Here is a 23,534-nt window from a genome sequence, read left to right as displayed (position 1 = left end):
TGGGTCGCAAACAACTGTGCGAAACTTAAATAAGGGTAATTACAAAGAAATGAGGGCAGAGTTGGCTGGAGTGGACTGGGAAAGGAGTTTAGCAGAAAAGAGGTTGGATGAAGAATGGGAGATGTTTAAGCAAATAGTTCATGACTCACAATAAAGATATATCCCAGTGAGAAAGAAGGATTCTAGGAAGGGAATAAACCAACCATGGTTACCAAGGAATTTAAGGACGGTATCAAATTGAAAGAAAATACATACAATGTGGCAAAGATTATTGGTAAGCCAGAGGATTGGGAAAGTTTTAAAAACCAAAAGATGACCAAAAAAAAATAGAGGGAGAAAATAACTTTGAGGGTAAACTAGCAAGTAATATAAAAATGGACAGTTTGAGCTTTTTTAAATATAGGAAGAGGAAGAGAGAGGCCAAAGTGAGCATAGTCCTTTAAGAGAATGAGGCTGGTGGAATAATAATGGGGGACCAGGAAATGGCAGAAGAGTTTAATGAATACTTTGCACCAGTCTTCATGGTTGAAAACGCTAGTAGCATTCCAAAAGTACTAAATAATTTAGGGGCAAAAGTGGGGGTGGAAATAAATGCAGTAACTATCACTAGAGAAAGTACTAGGGAACTAATGTGGCAAAAGGCCGATAAGTCCCTTGGACCTGATGGGTTGCAACCTAGAATATTAAAAGAAGTAGCTACAGACTTAGTGGATGCACTGGTAGTAATCTTCCAAGAATACTTGGATTCTGGAAAAGTCCCAGAAGACTGGAAAACTGCCAATGTAACACCCTTATTCAAAAAAGGGAGGGAGACAAAAAACAGGTATGTATAGGCCAGTTAGCTTAACATCTGTCATTGGGAAAATGCTAGCGTCTATTATAAAGGATGTAATTGCAGAGTATTTAGAAATGCAGAATATAATCAAGCAGAGTTAGCATGGCTTCATGAAGGGGAAATCATACCTGACAAATTTATTAAAATTCATTGAGGAGGTAACAAACAGGATAGATAAAGGGGAACCAGCAGATATATTTGGATTTACAAATGGCATTTGATAAAGTACTGCAGAGAAGGCTACTTAATAAGATAAGAGCCCCTGGTGTTGGGGATGTATATTAGCATGGATAGAGGATTGAATAACTAATAGAAGGCAGAGAGTTGGGTTAAAGGGGGCATTTTCAGGATGGCAACCTGTAACTCGTGGAGTGCCACAGGGATCAGTGCTGCGGCCACAATTATCACCAAGTTTGTGGATGGCAAAAAAATAGGTGGGAAGGCGAATGGTGAGGTTGACACGGAGTCTACAGAGGGATATAGACAGGTTAAGTGATTGGGCAAAAACTTGGAATATGGAATATAATGTGGAAAAACGTGAGGTTGTGTATTTTGGCAGGAAGAATAGAGGAGTTGAATATTATTTACGTGGAGAAAGACTGCAGAAAGCTACAGCACAGAGGGATGTGGGAGTCTTCTGCATGAACCCCAAAAAGCTAACATACAAGTTCAGGTAGTAGGGAACGTTGGCCTTTATTTCAAAGGGAATGGAGTATAAAAATAGGGAAGTCTTGCAAGGCACTAGTTAGACCACACTTAGAATACTGAGTACAGTTTTGGTCCCTTTATCTAAGGAAAGATATACTGGCATCGGAGGCAGTCCAGAGAAGGTTCACTAGGTTGATCCCGGGTATGGTGGGATTTTCTTATGAGGAGAGGTTGCGTAGGTTCGGCCGATACTCTTTGGAGTCTAGAAGAATGAGAGGCAACCTTATTGAAACATATAAGATTCTTAGGGGGCTTGACAGGATAGGTGCTGAGAGATTGTTTCCCCTTGTGGGACCAGAGGGCATAACCTTAGAGTAAGGGGTCACCCCTTTAGGACAAAGATGAGGAATTTCTTCTCTGAGGTTAGTGGATCTGTGGAATTCTTTACCGCAGAGCGCTGTAGAGGCTGGGTCATTAAATGTATTCAAGGCTGTGATAGACGGATTTTTAATCAGTAAGGGAATCAAGGATTATGAGGGAAAGGTTTGAAATTGGAGTTAAGAATTATCAGATCAACCATGGTCTCATTGAATGGCAGAGCAAACTCGATGGGCCGAATGGCCCACTTCTGCTCCTACATCTTATGGTCTTATTTGACTAATATTGCTCTTATTAACTGTGTTTTGTAGTGATTGTTTACAACTGAGTGGCTTGCTAGACAACTTCCGAGAGTATTAATACCATGGAGTATGGGTAGGACTTGGAAACATTTAGTCAGACCGGATAAGGATGGCAAATTCCCTTCCCTGAAGGACATTAATGAACCAGTTGCATTTATACAGCAAAATTAGCAATTATTTAATTGAGTTTCACAACTTCTCATTTTCTCTGGTTGAATCAGGTGATGTGAAACCTTGAAGCTCTGTCTAACCTAGGGTTGAGTTTTAAATCTGACATCTTATCCATCACCAGATATCACCACATCCATTATCATGTCATATCTGCCTCCGACCTTGACTCACTTTCATGCCCTTTGAAGCCTTTACCCACACTTTGCCACTTCTTGCTTTAATTGCTTTAACATTTCCCTTACTCACCTCCCATTTTCCTCTCTCCAAAGCATTCAATTTGTTCAAAATCCAACTACTCATTTTGTGTTCTGCTTTGACACCCACTCGCTCATCCTCTTGCTGTCTACAATATACCCTGGTTCCCTGTGTCCCAGTGCACTGAATTTAAATATTTGTTCTTCAAATCCCGACCCACTCATGCTCCATCCTAACCTTGCAAATCTTTACGACTTTAGGTCATTAACCCACTGACTTTCTGACACTGACCTCTATGTATCCCTCCTTTTACTTGTCATTGCTGATTGAACATTGAGTTGCTTTGTCTTCACTTTCTGGAATTTCCATCTCCCCTTGGTTTTATATGTGCGTTGGCTGCTTTTATTGCCCTAGGTGCCCATGATAAAGTGGCAATGAATAACTTTCTTGACCCACGCAATCTGAGAGAGAAGGCACTTCCACAGTGCTTTTAGATATTTAGAATTTTGACTCAGCAATGTCAAAAGAACAGCACTTCTGTGTCCAAGTCTGGATAATGCATAACTTGGAGAGGATCTTGGAGACTATGGTGTTCCCATGACTCTGCTGCCTTGGTTCTTGTGATGGAGGTAGTGGATTTGGAAGTTCTCCCTCAAAAATCATCTTAAATCATATCTTTGTGACCCCAGCTTTGGGTCACATCTCTTCACTTTCCCATGTGTCTGGACATTCATTCCCTTTCTCCCCTGTTCTGTAAAACTCCATGGAATGTTTTTCAAGGTCAAAATTGCTGTATAACGCAAGCTGTTATTATTTTAGTGATACACTATAATATTTGACACGAGCACACATAATGGTTCTGCTGTTCGAGGATAGCAGTTTCTTTTCCAAGTGGGAACATGTTCAGAAAAACATGTTAATATTTCCCAATGAAGCCAAAGCTAATAAATAGCAATAATAAGCAATGCTTATATTGTATATGGGGAATTAGGAGTAGGCCAATTAAAAGGCTTCACCTATTGTTTCAACCTTACTAATTTCCCCAAAGTAGGACACATTGCAGTCTGTTGGTATTTAAGACTAATTGATTTTTGTAGTTGTAAGTCAGTTGTACATAAGAAATACGCAATTGTTTCAAGGAGATACACAATGTCAGTCTGGGTATGCATACTTAGCATCTTTTTCATTATTTTTGTATAAACTTAAAAATTTTGACCACTTTGAGTTTTGCAGAGGCCGATAAGATATGGAAACATTTATAGGATGCAAAGCATGCCATTCAGCTCCAATGACTACTCGGACTAAAAGCCAAGCATTGAGTGCTGCTTGACTTAAAATTCTGAAAGTTAACCAACCTCCTGTAATAATTTCACTTGTTTTTCATAACATAATATTTAAAAATTGGCAATAGACAAGAAGCAGAAAAATCAATTCATCAAATCCCTAATGTTTTTTTCTACAAAGTCCCTTGAGTGGCACTGTTGGTTTTCCACCCGTCCCATAACATACTCTAAAAAGAAATTTATAACCTGTAAGTGTTAAATTAAACATTGGTGAGGTAAAGTTGGAAAGGAAAAAAACTCAATGTATACGAAACCTAGTCCAATTATCATGGAAAATTGCTTCAGTTCCCTACCATTGTATGAGTTACACTGCGTGTAACACAGCACACCGTGCGCTGGGGAAAATGCTGCCATGCACAATAAAATTTTAAATGGAACATTGACCAGGACCACTGCTGTTTTTGATGCGCATTAACAACTTCGACTTAAAAGTACAGAGCGCAACTTCAAAATTTGCTAATGACAAAAAATTTGAAAGTGCTGTAAACAGTGAAGAAGATTAAAAAAAAGACTTGCACTTAACTGGTGCCTTTCACACCACAAGACATCGCAAAGTGCTTTGCAGCCAATTTTTTTTAATCACTGTTGGAATGTAGGAAAAAACAGGAGCCTGTTTGCTCCCTTCAGGGTCCCACAGCAACAGTATGATCATGGCCAGATAATCTGTTTTGTGGCTGGAACACTGGTCTTCTTTGAAATTGTGCCTTGGAATCTTTTACGTGCACCAGAGTGGGCAGACGGGACTTCGTTTATCATCTCATGTTAAGGGACGGCAACTCTGTTAGAGCAGCTTTGCCAGTACTGCATTGGTTTTTGCATCAAGTCCTGAATTGGGATTTGAACCACAATTTTCTGATTCGGACGAGAGTGTTACCAGCTGGGCCACAGCTGACACAGTTAAACTTCAAGAGGACCTAGACCAGCTGCTGGAGTGAGTGGAAATGCCAAATGAAATTAAACACTGAAGATAGTGTGGTTGAGGCATTATGGTAGGCAGAATGAGGAGAGGAAATACAAGATTGGCTAGCTAAGGAAACAAAGAGTAGCCATAAATGGGTCTTTTTCTGGTTGACAGGATGTAATGAATGGTATGCAGCAGGGATCAGTGCTGGGGCCTCAATTTTTTATAATTTATATAAGTGACTTGGATGTAGGGACAGATGGTATAGTTGCTAAATTTGCAGACGACACAAAGATAGGTAGGAAAGTAAGTTGTGAGGAGGATGTAAGGAGGCTACAAAGTGACATAGGTTAAGTGAGTGGGCAAAAGCCTGGCAAATGGAGTATAATGTGGGCAAATGCAAAATTGTCCATTTTGGCAGGAAGAATAAAAAAGAAGCTTCTTATCTAAATGGTGAGAGATTGCAGAGCTCTGAGATTCAGAGGGACCTGGGTGCCCTAGTGTATGAGTCACAAAAGGCTAGCATGCAGATATAGCAGATAATTAGGAAAGCTAATAGAATATTATAATTTATATTGAGGGGAATTGAAAAGTAGGGATCTTATGCTTCAGTTGTACAGGGCACTGGTGAGACCACATCTGGAGTACAGTGCACAGTGTTGGTCTCCTTATTTAAGGAAAGATGTAAATGCATTGGAAGTTCAAACAAAGTTTACTAGACTATTACCAAGAATGTACGGATTGCCTTCTGAGAAAAGGTTGGGCAGGTTAGGCTTGTATCCACTGGAGTTTAGAAGAATAAGAGATGACTTGATCGAAACCTTTTAAGATTCTGAGGGGTCTTGACAGGGTGGATGTGGAAAGGATGTCTCCTCTTGTGGGAGAGTCTAGTAATAGAGGCCACGGTTTAAAAATAGGGTGTTGCTCATTTAAGACAGAGGTGAGGAGAAATTTTTTTCTGATGTTCGTGAGACTTTGGAACACACTTCCTCAAAAGGCAGTGGAAGCAGGGGTCTTTGAATATTTTTGGGGCAGAGGTAGATAGATTCTGGATTAACAAGGGGTGGAAGGTTATTGGGAGTAGGCGAGAGGTTACAGTCAGATTAGCCATGATCTTTTTGAATAGCAGAGCAGCCTTGAAGGGCCAAGTGGCCTTCTCCTCCTAGTTCGTATGTTCCTCTGTTTGTATGTTAAATGGTACAATTTTAAAGGTGCTCCAAGAAGAGAGAGACTTGGGGTGTTTATGTGCAAATCTTTGAAGGGAGCAGGGCCTTATGACAAAGTAGTTAATAAAGCATGTGGGATCCTGACCTTTATAAATAGAGGCATAGAGTACAAAAGCCAGGACGTTTTGCTAAACATACATTAAAACTAGCTCAGCCCTACCTGGAGGAATTTGCCCAGTTCTAGCCACCAAACTTTAGGAAGGACATGAAGGCTTTAGAAAGGATGTACTTGAATGTTTCCTGGGATAAGGAATTACATAGGAACAGAGGAACACAAGAAATAGGATCAGGAGTCGGCCATTTGGTTCCTTGAGCCTGCTTCGCCATTCAACTAGATCATGACTGATCTTCAACTTCAACCCCATTTTCCCGCACTGTTGACATATCCCTTGATATCTTTGAAACCTAGAAATCTATAGAGCTCTGTTTTGAACTTAGTCAATGACTGAACCTCCACCTGGGGTAGAGAATTCCAAAGATTCACCACCCTCTGAGTGAAGAAATTCCTCCTTATCTCAGTCCTAACTGGCCTATCTCTTATTCTGAGACCCTGTCTCCAGGTTCTAGACCGATCCACTTTGCCAGGGGAAACACCCTTCTTGCATCTACCCTGTTGAACCCTCTTAAAAAAAAATTGTATGCATCAATGAGATCACCTCTCATTCTTCTAAACACCAGAGAATAAAGGCCCAGTCTCCTTAATCTCTCCTCATTGGCTACCCCACCATCTCAGGGATCAGCCTGGTGACTCTTTGTTGCACTCCCTCTATGGCAAGTTCTTTCCTTGGGTAAGGAGACCAAAACAGTACACAGTACTCCAGGTGCAGTATCACCAGGACTCTGTACAATTGCAGCAAGACATCTTTACTACTGTACTCAATTCCTCTTTTGATAAAGGCTAACATACCTTTTTAACTGCTTGCTGCACCTGCATGTTAGTTTTCAGTGTCCTGTGAACAAGGGCACCGAGGTCCCTTAACTTATTCATGAAATGCGGGTGTTCCTGTCTAAGTCAGCATTTATTGCCCATCCCTAATTGCCCTGGAGAAAGTGGTGGTGAGCTGCTTTTTTGAACTGGTGTAGGTATACACACATGGGTTGTTAGGAAGGGAGTTCCAGAATTTTAGACCCAGTGATAGCAAAGGAATGCCGGTGTGGTTCCAAGTTAGGGCGGTGAGTGTCTTGGAGAGGAACTTGCAGGTTGTGGTGTTCCCATGCATCTGCTGCCCTGTCCTTCTAGGTGATAGAGGTCAGGTTTGGAAGGTGCTGTCGATAGTTTAGAAAGGCTTGGATAGTTCTCCTTCGAGCAGAGATGGAAGTGTTAGAATCATGAAGCGTTTAGAGTAAACTAAGAAAAACAGTGGTTGATGGGTCAGTAACCAAAGGACACAGACATAAGGTGATTGGCAAAAGAGCCAGAGGCAACATAAACTCTTTTTTGCAATGAGTGCTTGGGATTTGAGATGCACTGCCTGAAAAGGTGGTGGATTTAGACTCAGTAGTAGCCTCCAGAAAGAAATTGGGTAAATACTTCATGGGAAAAAAATTGCATGCATATTGAGAATAAGCGGAGGGGTGGGACTAATTGGATTGTGCTTTGAAAGAGCTCCACAGACATTTCTGGGATGAATGTCTGCCGCCTTTGCTGGATGACACTGACATTCAAAAGAGGAAAACCTGAAAAGTTCTGACAGGCAGATTTGCAAAGATAAATAATAGTCCCTTCACTGTCAAACCCTTACTTATGGTTTCCAGTAGGAACTTATCCTAAAATGCTGCATTTGTTCATTATTTTATCTGTTTTTTTGGTCTTTTAGCCATGTACAGAAGTGTTGTTTTTGGACATTTTTCACGAATACAGCCAAACACTTACCCCTGTGCTGTTAGAAATGGTTCAGAATCTTCATGGTAAGTTTTCTTATTTTTTAGATGTTTAATTTCAGCGTGTTACATATTGCGTCAGACATTATTTTGGGTGTACATGAAGTGTTTTCAAATCTTTCAAAACTGAAATTCGCAGAATGGCAAAACTACTGTTGGTGTCACATTACTTAAAACTTGAATTCTTTTATAATAGTCAGTCATGTGAATATTTTGTGTTTATTGTACAAAATTTATATTCTATATGGCACTGGGATGTAATTTATACAAGAATGTGTGAAAATAATGACTACCAATGGTGTTCCTATGCACCCGCCGCCCTTGTTCTTCTAGGTGGAAGAAGCCATGCAAAGAAACCTTGGTGTATTGCTGCACTGCATTTTGTAGTAAAGCTGGCAGCCACAAATGGAAGGAGTGAATGGTTAAGGTGCTGAATGGGGTGCCAGTCAAGTGGGCTGCTTTCTCTTAGATGGTGTTGAGCTTCTTGAGTGTTGTTGGAGCTATTCTTATCCAGACAAATAGAGAGTATTCCTTCACACTCCTGTCTTAAGTCTTGCCAATGGTGGAAAGACTTTAGGAAACTTTAAGTAAGTTTCGAATATTCGGCCTCTGACCTACTCTTGTAGTCTTATTATTTATGTGGTTTGTTCAGTTAAGTTTCTGGTCAGTGGTGACCCCCAGGATGTTGGTAGTGGGGATTCAGCATTGTCAAAGGAGCTGGCTAGACTCCCTCCCATTGGAGATTGTCATTGCCTTGTATTTGTGAGATGTGAATGGTGCTTGCCACTTATTATCTGAGGAGTTGTGAATGGAGCTGAACACTGCAAACATATGGAAACATTGCTACTTATAAGCTTAGGTCATAGGGAAGATTATTGATGAAGCAGCTGAAGATGGTTGAGGGTCGAGGGTACTGCCCTGAGGAATTCCTGCAGCGATGTCTTGGAGCCGTGATGATTGGTCTTCAACAACCACAGCATCTTCCTTTGCACTAGGTATGACTCCAGCCAGTGAAGAGCTTTCCCCTGATTCCCATTGAATGCAGTTTTGCTAGGGCTCCTTGATGTCACACTCTGTCAAATGCAGCCTTGTTACCAAGAAAGGTCACTGTCACCTCACCCCTGGAATCAGCTCTTTTTTCCATGTTTGGATCAATGATATAATTAAATTTGGAGCTGAGTGGTACTGATGGAACTCAAAATGAGCAGGTTATTGGTGCGTAAGTGCCATTTGATAGTCCTGTTGCTGACACCTTCCATCACTTTGCTAATGATTGAGAGTAGACTGATGGGGTGGCAATTGGTTGGATTAGTTTTGTCATTTTGTTTTTTGGGCAGGAGGTAACTGGACAAGTTTTCACTTTGGATGGATACCAGAGTTGTAGATGTACTGGAACAGCTTTTCTCGAGGCTGCTTCTGAAGCACAAGTGTTCAGCAATATTGCCGGGTTGCTGTCAGTGTCCAAAACTTTTGCTGTATGCAGTGCAGTCAACTTTGTCTTGACAAGTGAGTGGATTGAATTGGTTGAAGATTGGCATCTGTGATGTTGTGTGCCCTCAAGAAAAGTCCAAGGTGGATCACCCACTTAGCACTTCTGGCTGAAGATTATTGCAAATGCTTCAGCCTTGTCTTTTTCACTCGTGCTGGGTCCGCTATTGTTGAGAATGGAGATGTTCATGGTAACTCCTCCTGCCATTAATTGTTTAATTGCCTACTACAATTTGCAATTAGATGTGGCAGGACTGCAGAGCTTTGATCTGATTCATTAGTCATGGGATCGCTTAGCTCAAAGTTTTGCATTTTTTTTTGTAATTATATTCAGTTGTACTTGAGTGCCCTCTAGAGCTACTGGCAACTTCTATGGAAGTACTGCATACTTTTTTTTCGATGTTAGGGTAGTCAGGTGATTTATTGGATGATACAGTGAGGAAACAAAATTCTTAGTTTTAGGGCAGTATTTGTTGATTGAGAATTAGTTTTAATCTTTAATTAATGATATAACGTTCTGTAGGAACCTATTTCAGTGGGAAGACTTGTTTCAAATTGTAACTGCTGGGCAATTCATAGGAACAGGAGTAGACAATTTAGCTTCTTGAACCTGTTCCTAAAATCATTGCTGATCTGCATCCTGCCTTCATATACCAAGCTGTTGCTCCATTTCCCTAATGCCTTCAGTTAATATGTATCAACCTCAGATTTAAAGTTCACAATTGACCTAGCATCTCTTGCTGTTCGTGGATGAGTGTTCCAAACTTCTGTCATCCTTTGAGTATAGAAACATTTCTTAACTTCACTCCTAAAATGGCTGACTCTAATTTTTAGGCTATGTCCAGTGGCTGTAGACTTCCCTACCAGCGCAAATAGTTTCTCTTTACCCTATCATTTCCCCTGAGTGTCTTGAAAACTTTGCTCAAATCGTCAATAACATTCTAAATTCCAGCCGCAGTTTGTGTAATTTTTCCCATAATATATTAACTCTTGAAGACCAAGTGTCATTTTGATAAATCTTCGCTGCTCTCCTTCCAACTACAACGACTTACATAGCATCTGTAAGGTGGTAAAACATTCCATGTTGCTTCACAGGATTGTTATTAAACTAAATTGTGCACCAAGCCACACAAGGTATTAAGGCAGATGACTAAAACCTTGGTCAAAGACATAATTTTTAAATGAGGAAATAGACTTCCAGAGCTTAGGGCTCTTGGCAGTCGAAGGCATGGGCACCAGTCATGGAGCAATTAAAATCTGGGATGCTTGGTGCTAGACTGGAGGGTTGTAGGGGTAGAGGAGATTACAGAGATGGGGAGGCACAGTCATGGAGGGATTGGAACTTGAAGGAGAATTTTAAAATTGAGGCTTTACTTAACTGGAAACCAACGTAAGTCATCAAACACAAGGTGACTTAGTACATTTTTTTATTCGTTCATGGGGTGTGGGCATCACTGGCTAGGCCAGCATTTATTACCCATCCCTAATTGCCCTTGCTTAGAGGACATTTAAGAGCCAACCATATTGCTGTGGGTCTGGAGTCGCATGTAGGCCAGACCAGGTAAGGACAACAGATTTCCTTCCCTAAAGGAAGGAAATGTTTGTGAACCAGATGAGTTTTTACAGTCGAGTATGGTTTCATGGTTATCATTAACATTTTTAACCCGGATTTTTTTTATTCAAATTCAAATTCCATCATCTGCCATAGCGGGATTTAAACCCGGGTCCCCAGAGCAATACTCTGGATTGCTAGTCCAGCGACAATACCACTGTGCCGTCACGCCGCGCCCCCCCCCCCCCCCCCCCCCCCCCCCCCCCCAGCCCCCAAAACCCGCCCAGGCAAAGTTTTGAAAGACCTCAGCTTTTCAGATGGTAAAACATGAAAGTCTGGCCAGAAGTGCATTAGAATAGTAATACCTGGCAAGAAAGAAAGGTTTGTATTTATTTAGCATTTATATTATTTCATGACCACAGGATGTAGCAAAGCTTTAGCTTTGGATGCCCTCCCTTTACATCCTTGTTGGAATGTGCCGAGTCAAGTAAAACTATCTCCTCTTTGAAGACTTCCCTTTATTCTTGCATCTTTCTGGGATTTGCCTGTAAATTTGTTCCTGTATTGTCATCCCACTGTTTGGTTGCCTATCATATAGATCTAATATTTAAACTGCTGGATTGCTCTTTAATTCTGACTAAATAGATTCTGTCTTTGACCCATCAACTATGACACCTCTTTCCAGTGCTGTGTTCCTATTTTTGATTAATACTGCCATCCTCTTCTCTAACTTTTTTCCTTCTCTATCTTTCCTGAATACCTTGTAGCCAAGAATTAAGTTTCCAAACAGACCTGTTATTGCCATTGTATCTAGTCTCATCTGCTCACTGCCCACTAATGCCTGAAGCTCTCCAACCTTATTTTGTCTATATCCACTCCCAATCCATCTTAGCTGGTCTCCCATGTGCAGTCTGACCCTCTCTTATTTCTGACCTGTTCTTTACGCTGGTGCAATTTGTCTTCTGGGCACTTTGCTTCTTCTGTCAAATCTGACACTTGTTGAGAGTGCTCCCAGCTGAGCGAAGCTGACATATGTTTGAACGGTGATTTCAAAACTAGTGGCTTTGCAAATAAGTTGTTTAAAGACCTATTTTGAAATTATTTTATATTCTTTGCAAGGTAGATATTAATTGGGTTTAAATATTTGTTCATTTATTATCGCAGACTCATTAATGGTTTTATGCAGTCTGACAGAAGCAGCACAGGTGCAAAAGGGAAGCAAGAATGACCAAAGATTTATATTGTTTGATAATGTAGGCAAATTTAACAGCAGCCACTTTCTCATTTTAGGCTTGGCGGCCCTTAATAAAATTAAGTATTGCTGAAAAAGGAGACATGCTGTCAAAGCTTTTTATCTTGCATTCATCAGGACAGATGCGGAATGCCAAATTTCAAAGGGGGCGACTGTTTATACTGTATGAGAAAAGGGTGCTGATTGGTTGGCAAGTCGACTTGGATTAGTCGAGGGGTTGCCATAGAAAATGCACCAGAGACTATTGTTTCCCACAAATGGGGGTCATTCGTTCCCTGGTGCATTCTCCATGGCACCAATTTGGCCAGTCAGAGTTGACCTGCCAGTCAATTATCACCCTTTCTTCATACAGTATAAAACTGTCGATCCCTTTGAAATTTGGCATTCTTGAGTCTGTCTTGATGAGTGCAAGACAAAAAGTTTTGGCAGCATGTCTCCTTTTTCAGCAATACTTAAGTTCTATACCACCAAATGAAAATTAAGGATACTAAATAAAGTTGGAGTTTAAAAATTAGTTTGTGTATTCAGTACTTGACCCAAATGAAATGACCAGAATAACCTATGAGTTGCATTTCAGAGTAAATTATGTAGGCTTTGTTTGTGAGTGCAACATATTCAAAATATGAATTTAGATGTTGGCAATTGGGAGGCGATTGAAGAGTCGTTTTGGTCAGAGATTGCGAATGACCAAAAAAATGACTAACATTCCAATGCTTGTTATACTGTGAAGCACCAGCATTAATTATGGCCCTGATTTTACAGTAAGTAATGAAATGATGAAACGAAAATAGAAATACCTGGAAAAACTCAGCAGGCCTGATAGCATCTGCGGAGAGGAACACAGTTAACGTTTCAAGTCCGTGTGACTCTTCAACAGTACTAAGGAAAAATAGAAAAGAGGTGAAAAATAAGCTGGTTTAAGGGGGTGTGGGACAGGTAGAGCTGGATAGAGGGCCAGTGATAGGTGGAGATTGCCAAAAGATGTTATAGACAAAAGGACAAAGAGGTGTTGAAGGTGACTCGAAACGTTAACTGTGTTCCTCTCCGCAGATGCTGTCAGACCTGTTGAGTTTTTCCAGGTATTTTTATTTTTGTTTTGGATTTCCAGCATCTGCAGTTTTTTTGCTTTTATCTTAATGAAATGGCAACATTTGCTGCTGACCTTGAAGAAAGCCACCCAGAAAACTCCAGTGATCTGTATGGCATGGATTTCAATTTCCTTGATGTTAATTTCATTTTTGTGCAAGCTAGAGAGGAACTCCAGTGCTCAGTCACAGTGACAGCATGAAGTAGGGTAAACAGCTGATCACTTTGGAGAATTCTCACAGACAGTAAACCAGAAAGTAAAAAGCTCCAACTATCCTCCATTTTTAATAGTTTTCTGGAGAGAGAAATAAATGTTAGGACATTCACATGGGATTAAAATAGAAGCTAAAATATCATAAATAATCTTTAAAAAATCTTAAAAATCTATAGAATGTTTTATTATAATGGAGAAATTTGACATTTCCACAAATATAAAGTTAGTTTTTCAAAGCTGTTGAGATTGTTCAGTAATACTTAGTATGTTATTTAAAAACCCAATTGCACCTCATTTAATAAGGCGCAACTTTTCCAAGTGTTTTTACAGTGAGAATAATAGTATAAAAAGTGGAGGTTCACGTTAGTTCAGGTGATTTCTAAGATGACTATCTGTGAAGGCTTTAACAGCGTACCCTGTGGATGAGCAGGGAATCACTGACAGCAGAGCTATCAGTTCCACAAGAGTAATTAAGGCGAATGTTGACAGTTCATTGTCATTACAACCTGGGCTAATATATAATGTAAAAATATTTCTGAGGCTAACTTCTAATTCATTAAATGCACTTCAACATATGGTATAAAGTTTTACTTTAGGGGAAAAATATTGACAAATATGTTTGTTTATAATACCTAAAGCTTGCCTAGTGTTGATCCCCACAAATAGTTAATTTTATATTCCTTGTCATTATAAACAAAAGAAAATGAATAATGAATCAATGTAACTAATTTGAGTTAACCTATTGATTAGCATGTCAACTAATTTGCATTAATCTCATGCCACAGAAACTTTTCATCATTACTCACAATTATGTCCAATTAGCACCACTGCAAAATAGAAGTCAATCAGCATTAAGTGTGACCTACCTTAGAAAGTCCTCTGAAGAGAAACCTGTTCAGCGAAAGAATTTGATCCAACTGTGTGCTGAAAGAAAATGAATCATTGAAATTTAAAGAAAATATGAAGATTCCCACGTTTACTTGAGCATTTATATTGGCTTAATAACTCTAAAATGCAGTTGTGATGGCCCATAACTTGGTTCAAACATGGACAAAAGAGCTGAACTCCCGAGGTGAGAGTGACTGCCCCTGACATCAAGGCCCCGTTTGACCGAGTGTGGCATCAAGGACCCCTAGCAAAACGTGAGCCGATGGGAATTGGGGAGAAAGCTCCGCTAGTTGGATTCCTACCTAGCACAAAGGAAGATGATTGCGGTTGTTGGAGGTCAGTCATCTCAGCTCCAGGACATCACTGCAGGAGTTCCTCAGGGTAGTGCCCTCAGCCCAACCATCTTCAGCTGCTTCGTCAATGACCTTCCTTTCATCATAAGGTCAGAAGTGGGGATGTTCGCTGATGATTACACAATGTTCAGTACCATTAGCAATGACTCAGATACTGAAGCAGTCCATGTCTAATTGCAGCAAAACCTGGACAATATCCAGTCTTGGGCTGACAAGTGGCAAGTAACCTTCATGCCATACAAGTGCCAGGCAATGACCATCTCCAACAAGAGAGAATCTCACCATCGCCCCTTGATGTTCATTGGCATTACCATCACTGAATCCCTCATCAACATCCTCGGGGTTACCATTGACCGGAAACTGAACTGGACTAGCCATATAAATACTGTGCCTACAAGACCAGGTCAGAGGCTAGGAATCCTGCAACGAGTAACTCACTGCCTGACTCCCCAAAGCCTGTCTACCATCAATAAGGCACAAGTCAGCAGTGTGATGGAATGCTCCCCTCTTGCCTGGATGAGTGCAGCTCCCACAACACTCAAGAAGCTTGACACCATCCCAGGACAAAGCAGCCCGCTTGATTGGCACCACATCCACAAGTATTCACTCCCTCCACCACCGATGCACAGCAGCAGCAGCAGTGTTTACCATCTACAAGATGCACTGCAGGAATTCACCAAGGCTCCTTGGACAGCACCTTCTAATCCCACAACCACTGTCATCTAGAAGGACAAGGGCAGCAGATAGATGGAAACACCACCACCTGGAAGCTTCCCTCCAAGTCACTCACCATCCTGACTTGGAAATATTTTGCCGTTCTCTCACTGTCACTGGGCCAAGGTCCTGGAACTCCCTTCCTAAAAGCACTGTGGGTGTTCCTACACCTCATGGACTTCAGCAGTTCAAGAAGGCAGCTCACCACCACCTTCTCAAAGGGCATTTAGGGATGGACAATAAATGCTGGTCTTACCAGGGAGCTTCTTGGTGGGGGAGGTTGTACCTGGGAGTTACCCCAAAGAAGCGCTGGGTGTCTCTCTCTTCACACACACCCCCCCCCCCCCCCCCCCCCCCGCCAAAAGAAGCTCCCAGGTAAGAATTGCACGGCAGTTGCCTGGGAAGTTCAAATTTTTGTTGGTAACTACCCTACGCTGGGCTATGGCCCTTCATTGCACTTACTGTAACTCCTGGGTAGCTATAGCACTGGACCGCTGACCACGGACCCCTACTACTAACCTCCCTATCCCCCCTGACTACTCCCCCAGGACAACCCCCCTTGCTGACCCCCCACTACGCCCTCCGACTGCTCCCCCCATCTACTTTTCCTAATCTCCTCTTGACCCCCAGGCTATCCTACTGACCTCCTGACTGCCATCCTGACCCCCCGACTACCCTCTCGACTAACCTCGTGACCTCATGACTACTGCCCCACACCCGCGATTCCCCACCTCCTGACTACTCCTCAACCCTTGCCTTCTGATGATCTGGCTACTTTCCCTATCCAACCCTAGGACCCCCGCCTTCCCTCCCCCGAACCATGACTACCCAACCACCCCTGACTAGCCTCCCGACCACCGTTCAACACCCCCATCGACCATGCACCAGAACCCGCAACTTGACTCTGGATCCCCTGAGCACCCAACTGCTCCTGCGCCCCCCCCACCCCTTCCCAAAAATGAGTGGCTGAATGCCCCCACCCGAGTGCCTAACTGCTTCCCACTCCCCAATGATCACTCCTTCACCACCACCACCACACCACGCCACACTAATCACTAATCACTGCTGCTGATCCCTGCTTACCCCGGCTGATCAGTGCTTCACTACCACCCCCCCCCAACCAATGCCTCCTCCCCCCTAACTGATCCCTTCCTATCCAGACCTCTTAACCCACTCTGCCCCTCCCCACGAACCAACCAACCCCACCTCCTCCCATCCTGCCCACTTACTTATACAATTACCCTCTCCCTGGCATCGCAAAGTGGCTGGAACCTTTAAATTTACCTACTTTACGGCAGCTTGTGCTGTTTTAAAAAAGGGGACATGGCTTCCTTTCACCCCACTCTCCTGCACTTGACTCAAGGACTCTGTTATTTGGAGTGAAGTGAGTCTGTCGCCCACACTCTTCATCTTTAGTTAGTGCCCATACAACCGAGGTTTTTTTCAAAAATTATTCATTTATAGGATGTGGGTGTCGTTTGCTAGGCTGGCACCTATTGCCCATCCCTAATTGCCCTTGAGAAGGTGGTGGTGTGCTGCCTTCTTAAACTGTTACAGTCCACATGGTTCAAGAACACCCACAGTGCTGTTAGGAAGGGAGTTTCAGGATTTTGGCCCAGTGACAGTTAAGGAGCAGCGATATAGTTCCAAGTCAGGATGGTGTGTGACTTGCAGGAGAACCTCGTGGTGCTGGTGTTCCCATACACCTGCCCTTGTCCTTCTAAGTGGTGAAGGCCACTGGTTTGGGAGGTGTTGTCGAAGGAGTCTTGTTGAGTTGTTTTCAGCGCATTGTGTAGATGGTACACACTGCAGCCAGTGTGCGTAGGTGTTGGAGGGAGTGAATGTTTAAGGTGGTGGATGGGTTGCCAATCAGGCAGGCTGCTTTGTCCTGGATATCAAACTTCCTGAGTCTTGTGGGAGCTACACTCATCCAAGCAAGGGGAGAGTTTTCCATCAGACTCCTGACTTGTGCCTTGTTGGCGGACAGGCTTTGGGGAGTCAGGAGGAGAGTTACTCTCTGCAGAATTCCCAGCCTCTAACCTGCTCTTGTGGCCACAGCATTTATATGACTGGTCCAATTCGGTTTCTGGTCAATGGATGTTGTTGATGGGGTCTCAGTGATGGTAATGTCATTGAATGTCAAGTGGGCATGGTTAGAATCTCTCTTGTTGGCGATGGTCATTGCCTGACACTTGTGTGATGCAAATGTTCCCTGTCATTTATCAACCCAAGCCTGAGTATTGTTCGGGTTTTGCTGCATGTCGTGAATGGTGCTGAACATTGTGCAATCATCAGTGAGCTTCCCCACTTCTGACCTTATGATGGAAGGAAGGTCATTGATGAAGCAGCTGAAGATGGTTGGGCCTTGGACACTGCCCTGAGGAACTCCTGCAGTGCTGTCCTGGGACCGAGATGGTTGACCTTCAAAAACCGCAACTATTTTTTTTGTGCTAAGTTTGAATACAACCAGTGGAGAATTTCCCCACCGATTCCCCTTGACTTCAGTTTTGCTAGCGCTCCTTGATGCCACACTTGGCCAAATGCTGCCTTGATGTCAAGGGCAGCCACTCTCTCCTCAACTCTGGAGTTCAGTACTTTTGTCCTTGTTTAACCCAAGGCTGTAATGAGGTCTGGAGCTGAGTGGCTCTGGCGGAATCCAGCTGACTGTCAGTGAGCAGGTTATTGCTAAGCAAGTGCCGCTTGATTGCACTGTTGATGACCTGTTCATCACTTTAGTGATGATGGAGTGGTAATTGGCCAGATTGGATTTGTCCTGCTTTTCATGTACAGGACATAACTGTGCCATTTTCCACGTTGCCGGGTAGATGCCAGTCTTGTAGCTGGACTGGAATAGCTTGGCTAGAGGGCGTGGCTAATTCTGGAGCATAAGCCTTCGGTATTATTGCCAGACGTTGTTAGGGTCAATAGAATTTGCAGTATCCAGTGGTTTCAGCCGTTTCTTGATATCACATGGAACGAATCGAATTAGCTGAGGACTGGCATCAGTGATGCCGAGGATCTCAGGAGGAGGCTGAGATAGATCATCCACTCAGCATTTCTGGCTGAAGATTGTTGTGAATGCTTCAGCCTTGTCTTCTACACTGATGGGCTCCCCCATCATTGAGGATAGTGATACTTGCAGAGCCTCCTCCAGTTAGTTGTTTAATTGTTCACAACCATTCATGACTGGATATGGCACATCTGATCCTTTAGTTGTGGAATAGCTTAGTTCTGTCTATTGCATGCTGCTTATGCTGTTTGGCATATAAGTAGCCCTGTGTTGTAGCTTCACTAGGTAGACATCTCATTTTTGGAGTTCTGCACAGCATCAGGCATGCACTTGCAGAATGCCTCTGTTGCCAATTCCAATTTTATCTTTAGTAAGTGACACCAACATTATAATGTTGTGTTTGCCTGCTGCATTTTATACTCACCATAAATTTTGTCAGTACTAAAGTCTGTTACAAAAACAAAAATGCTGGAAAAACTCAGCAGGTCTGACAGCACCTGTGGAGAGAAAGACAGAGTTAACGTTTCGAGTCCGTATGACACTTTTTCAGAGCTAAAGGGAAGTAGAAATGCGGTGAAATATATACTGTTTAAAGGGGGTGGAATAGGGTGAAGCTTGATAGAAGGTCAACGATAGGTGGAGGCAAAGGAGAGATTGCAAAATATGTCAAACAAAAGGTCAAAGGGTTGTTAATAGTGGTGGTTCTGGCTAAAGGAGGTGCTAATGGTGACATTAAGAGTGGAAAGCAGAATGTGATAATGGCAGGATCAGGGTAAGAACCCTGGAAAGTGACAAATGGCCCAAGTGGGGGTGGGTGGGGTGGGGGGAGGGGACGGGACGGTGGTGGGGATAAAAGATCGAAAAGTCTAAAAGCTGGGGATAAAACAATGAATAAAAGTGGAAATAAATAATAATGAAAGTAAGTGGGGGGAAAAATAAATAAAAATGAATATAGAAAAAAAGAGGGATCAAAAAGGGGTGGGGATTGAGGAGAATGTTCATGGTCTGAAGTTGTTGACCCCAGCTTTTGGCCTTTTTGATCTTTAGTCGCACCACCGTCCCTTCCCCCCACCCCACCCCCACTAGGGTCATCTGTCGTTTTCCAGGGTGCTTACCCTGGTCCTGCCATTATCACATTCTGCTTTCCACTCATTGTAACCATTAGCTCTTCCTTTAGCCAGCACCACCACTATTAACAACCCTTTGACCTTTTGTTTATGACATCTTTTGCAATCCCTCTCCTTTGCCTCTACCTATCGCTGGCCTTCTATCCAGCTTCACCTATCCCTCCCCCCTTAATCAGTATATATTTCACCATATTTCTATTTCCCTTTAGTTCTGAAAAAGAGTCAATCAGACTCAAAACATTAACTCTGTCCTTCCACACATGCTGTCAGACCTGCTGAGTTTTTGCAGTATTGTGTTTGTTTCAGATTTCCAGCAGCAGCAGTATTTTGCCTTTATCTAAATTCTGCTTCCCCTGTTACACAAAAGTATCAAGTTACTCTTATTGTGGGGTAACTTCTATGTTTTCTATCTTTCATTTTTCCTTTATTTCTATATTTGCACTTGTACTTTCTTGAAGTGAAAATGAAACAACCAGAAATAATGTTCTTGGTGTTTTTCTTTAGGACCGACCAATGTTGATAATACTGTTGGACTAGTGGTCAAAGATGCTGGTATGTTACATTTTTCCAAAGCTTTATCTAGTTCAATAAAGGACTGTAATTATGTTATTGGTGTTCATGATATTATGACAATGATGTTGTTTTATTATGGTGGAATAACTTTGTTTTGAGCACCAGAGACCCATTTCGTAACATTTTTAATGGGAATTCATATAAGACCAGGAAATATTTAAACACATTTGATGTATTATTTCATATTAATCATGTTAATCTATTATGAAATTAGTTTATATTGCTGATACTTTTCAATTTCCTCTTGATAGTATACAATGCAATTGGATTGGCAGCCTATGAACTTTTTGACAGTGTGGACTTTGACCAGTGGTTTAATAGCCAGTTACTGGCTGAGTTGCAGGTTACTCACATAAGGTAAGCCATTATTGTTTAAGCAAATTAAGAGGGTCTACTGTTCAGAAATTAGATTCCAGCATTTCCAGTAGAACATTAACATATTCGCACAATGGTATTTAATTTTGTATTCTGTCTTTGCATTTGGTTAATGCCTCTTGGATTATCTCTGTTTCACTTTGTTCTCTCCTTTTACTCCCTTCCACTCTGACATTATCTTTCTTAGTTTGGACAATGGAGGGTCCAACCTATGGACATCAACACAAACATCACTGGTATCTGTCTTATTTGGCACAATAGAATGCATGCTTCAGATTGCTCACTGATCAACTTTACTTCCCTAACAATGTGGTGAATATATAGTGTTGCTTCTGAAAGCAACTCTATGTTCACAGTTTTGCTCTGCTGGTAAAATATTCTTGTTTATGTTGTGAAATTATTTTAGCATCATTAGGGAAATGGTAGCAACCAAAAACCATATTTAGCAGGAGAATCAACAATATTTCTTCTGTGTAACAGCCTTGTATTCCTGTAATGCTCCAACTGAACTGGTAAAAACTCTTAGCAATGCTGTTGTTGTGATATCAAATATTTAACACTGCTTTTACATGCTGGCTGGGCCTTGGAAAAGTGAACTAACTGTTATGCGCTCCGACGTTACTGTCTAAGTCGACCTGGCATATAAGACAACCCTTGTTTTTGGATGCCAAAATGCATGTCTGGGCTTATATTTGATGTACAAGGCAATTCTCCATTTTTCAGCTCATGAATGCATGTTCAGGGCTATATGCACAACATCAATTTTTCAGCTCAGATATGTATGTTTAGGGTTATACTCCTTGTAAGCCTGGGCATGGAATCAAGCAGGCAAGACACACCTTGTTGCTGAGAAGATGCACGGGAGTGTTAAGAAACGCCCACAGCCTGGTGGCCGACAAACACATTTTTTCACATTTCAAAATGGCAACCACCTAGACCAAAACCGGTAGCTCATATTTTATACTCTGCATACAAGTCAACCCAAGTTTTTTGGAAGGATTTTTCGGAGCTTCTAAGGTCAACTTATATGCTATGATCTATGGTAACTGTTGTGCTGTACAGTCAATCTCCCTCTGGAACCCCCGCTGTTGCACACATTGCAGAACAATTGTAAGATTTTGGCTATATTTTATCGTGTTATAGGGAGAATAGTAATCTGCATGTGTTGTGATGTTAGCAGCAAATATTAACTGGCATAAACTCTGCATTCTCGCCACTGAATCTATTTCTCTCTCCATCCACTCATTACATTGTGTGAAGCGTAATTTTATCCAATACTGCATATTTCCACTTCTGCATCATCCATGTCGTAGAACCTTATAGCATAGAAGGTCATGCCAGGTGCAGATCTGCCCCTTCTTCAGCACCACTGCTGCTGAAACCTTTATCTCCATGCTTATGTCATCTCTAAACTTGATTATTCAAGAGCCCTTTTTCCCAGCTTCTCATTTTGCATGAACTCTCAACTTATCTAGCTTACTGTACCTTGCCCTGCACCCTGTTCCTTCCTTTGTCCTTTTCGTTGATTTAGTCCGGCTGCTACTCTTTCAGCATATTAAACTTAAAATCCTTGCTGCTATCTTCCCAGCTTTCCACCTCTCCATTTCTTCTAAAAAAAAATCTCTAAGCCCATATTTCCAACAGAGCTGGTTAGTGCAAGCTTCAGTGAGCTTGAACAAAACATTAGCAAGACAGGAGTATATTTTATACTGTTATGTGCTGATAGGTTCTAGTGTGAAACGAATGATTGCGCCTGGAGCTCTGCCTCAGTTGGCCTTTTCTGCATGGGTCAGCATGCACACAGGAATTTCTGTTAATGGTTTTAAAGAATGTTTCTGTAATAATTGTGGACCGCTAGGAATATTTTGTATGTAGGATACCCTGGACACATACTGTCATATTTTGGGATTTTTGACCATTTTTTTCAGTGTATTTGGAAAAAGGTTATATTTAAATATTGGGTTTGCGTTAACATTATGCCAAGGCCAGCACTTAGTTGTCATCCCTAGTTGCCCTGGAGAGCTTTCATTTATTAGTAATGATATTAAGCAAGTTTCTTTTTGTAATAAAAAATAATTAATTTGCCAATTTTATCCTAGGCTTTATTTTTATTTACACTTCTTATCTCACCATTTATGGAACTTGCTAATGCTCTTTGGAATTTTCAGACAATTTTGCTTTAAACTCTTTGTCACTTTGACGATAAGCATTTCAATACTTTGGCAGGGATGGAAACCTGATTGGAGCATTTAAACATGGGAGCTGAGGAAAAGAGCAAAATTGAAAGGGAGGGGGATGGAATTTGAGGCTGGGGAACTGTTTACAGTATCACCTAACATGGAGAGCTGTGCAGTTAAGCTGGGTGATCAGTTTAGTGGCATATGAGTCGAGACAACAGCAGAATAATTTTATAGGCAAGATGAGCTTGGGGGAGAGAATTGGAACATCTATGGTGTTCTCTTGGTTGCAAGCAAGCCTCATTTGCAGATTGTCAGGGCCCTGCATGAAATGAGTTGGCATTTTTGTAGAACCGTGTAGTTATATAAATGTTGGGAGCAACATCAGCAGTAATGTGCAATTAACTAGCATCTCTCTTGCAGTAGAACCTCCCACGATGATTTACATGAGTTTAATGAGAGAAAATGAATACTAGGTAATAAATTAGGACTGATGATGAAAAGCTTTGCCAAAGAGATTTTAAACAGCATCTTAAATAAAGGGAGGAAAGTGGACAGGCGGAGTGGTTTTGGATGAAATACTAGTGCTTAGGATCCAGACGGCTAGTTAAGGCCACCACTGATGCAGCAACAAAAGCGGCAGATTTATTAGAGGTCAGAGTTGAAGGAACGCAGAAAACTTGGAGGCTGGTAGGATAGGAAAGAACAAGGCAAATATTACACCCTTGTTCAAAAAAGGGTGTTAGATAAGGCCAACTATTATCCAGCCAGTTTGACTTCAGTGGTGGGGAAACTTCGAGAAGCAGTAATTTGGGACAAAATTAATAGGCACATGGGCAAATGCA

At 41.8% G+C, this 23,534-nt stretch overlaps 1 protein-coding gene across 5 annotated transcripts in view; it reads left to right on the top strand.

The window, feature by feature from the left end:
* Positions 1-23,534, top strand: part of ipo11 (importin 11) — a 699,237-nt gene that overhangs the window by 269,100 nt on the left and 406,603 nt on the right. For all 5 annotated transcript variants that reach the window (XM_041187080.1, XM_041187063.1, XM_041187071.1 and 2 more), the window contains 3 exons: positions 7,817-7,907; positions 20,069-20,116; positions 20,389-20,494. In XM_041187080.1, coding sequence (XP_041043014.1) covers positions 7,817-7,907; positions 20,069-20,116; positions 20,389-20,494 — 245 coding nt within the window. The remainder of the gene's footprint in view (positions 1-7,816; positions 7,908-20,068; positions 20,117-20,388; positions 20,495-23,534) is intronic.

The sequence above is a fragment of the Carcharodon carcharias genome, chromosome 1 (assembly GCF_017639515.1).
Source record: "Carcharodon carcharias isolate sCarCar2 chromosome 1, sCarCar2.pri, whole genome shotgun sequence".
Taxonomy (NCBI): Eukaryota; Metazoa; Chordata; class Chondrichthyes; order Lamniformes; family Lamnidae; genus Carcharodon; species Carcharodon carcharias.
The sequence above is the reverse complement of the archived record's forward strand: the minus strand, read 5'-3'. Positions and strand labels throughout refer to the sequence as shown.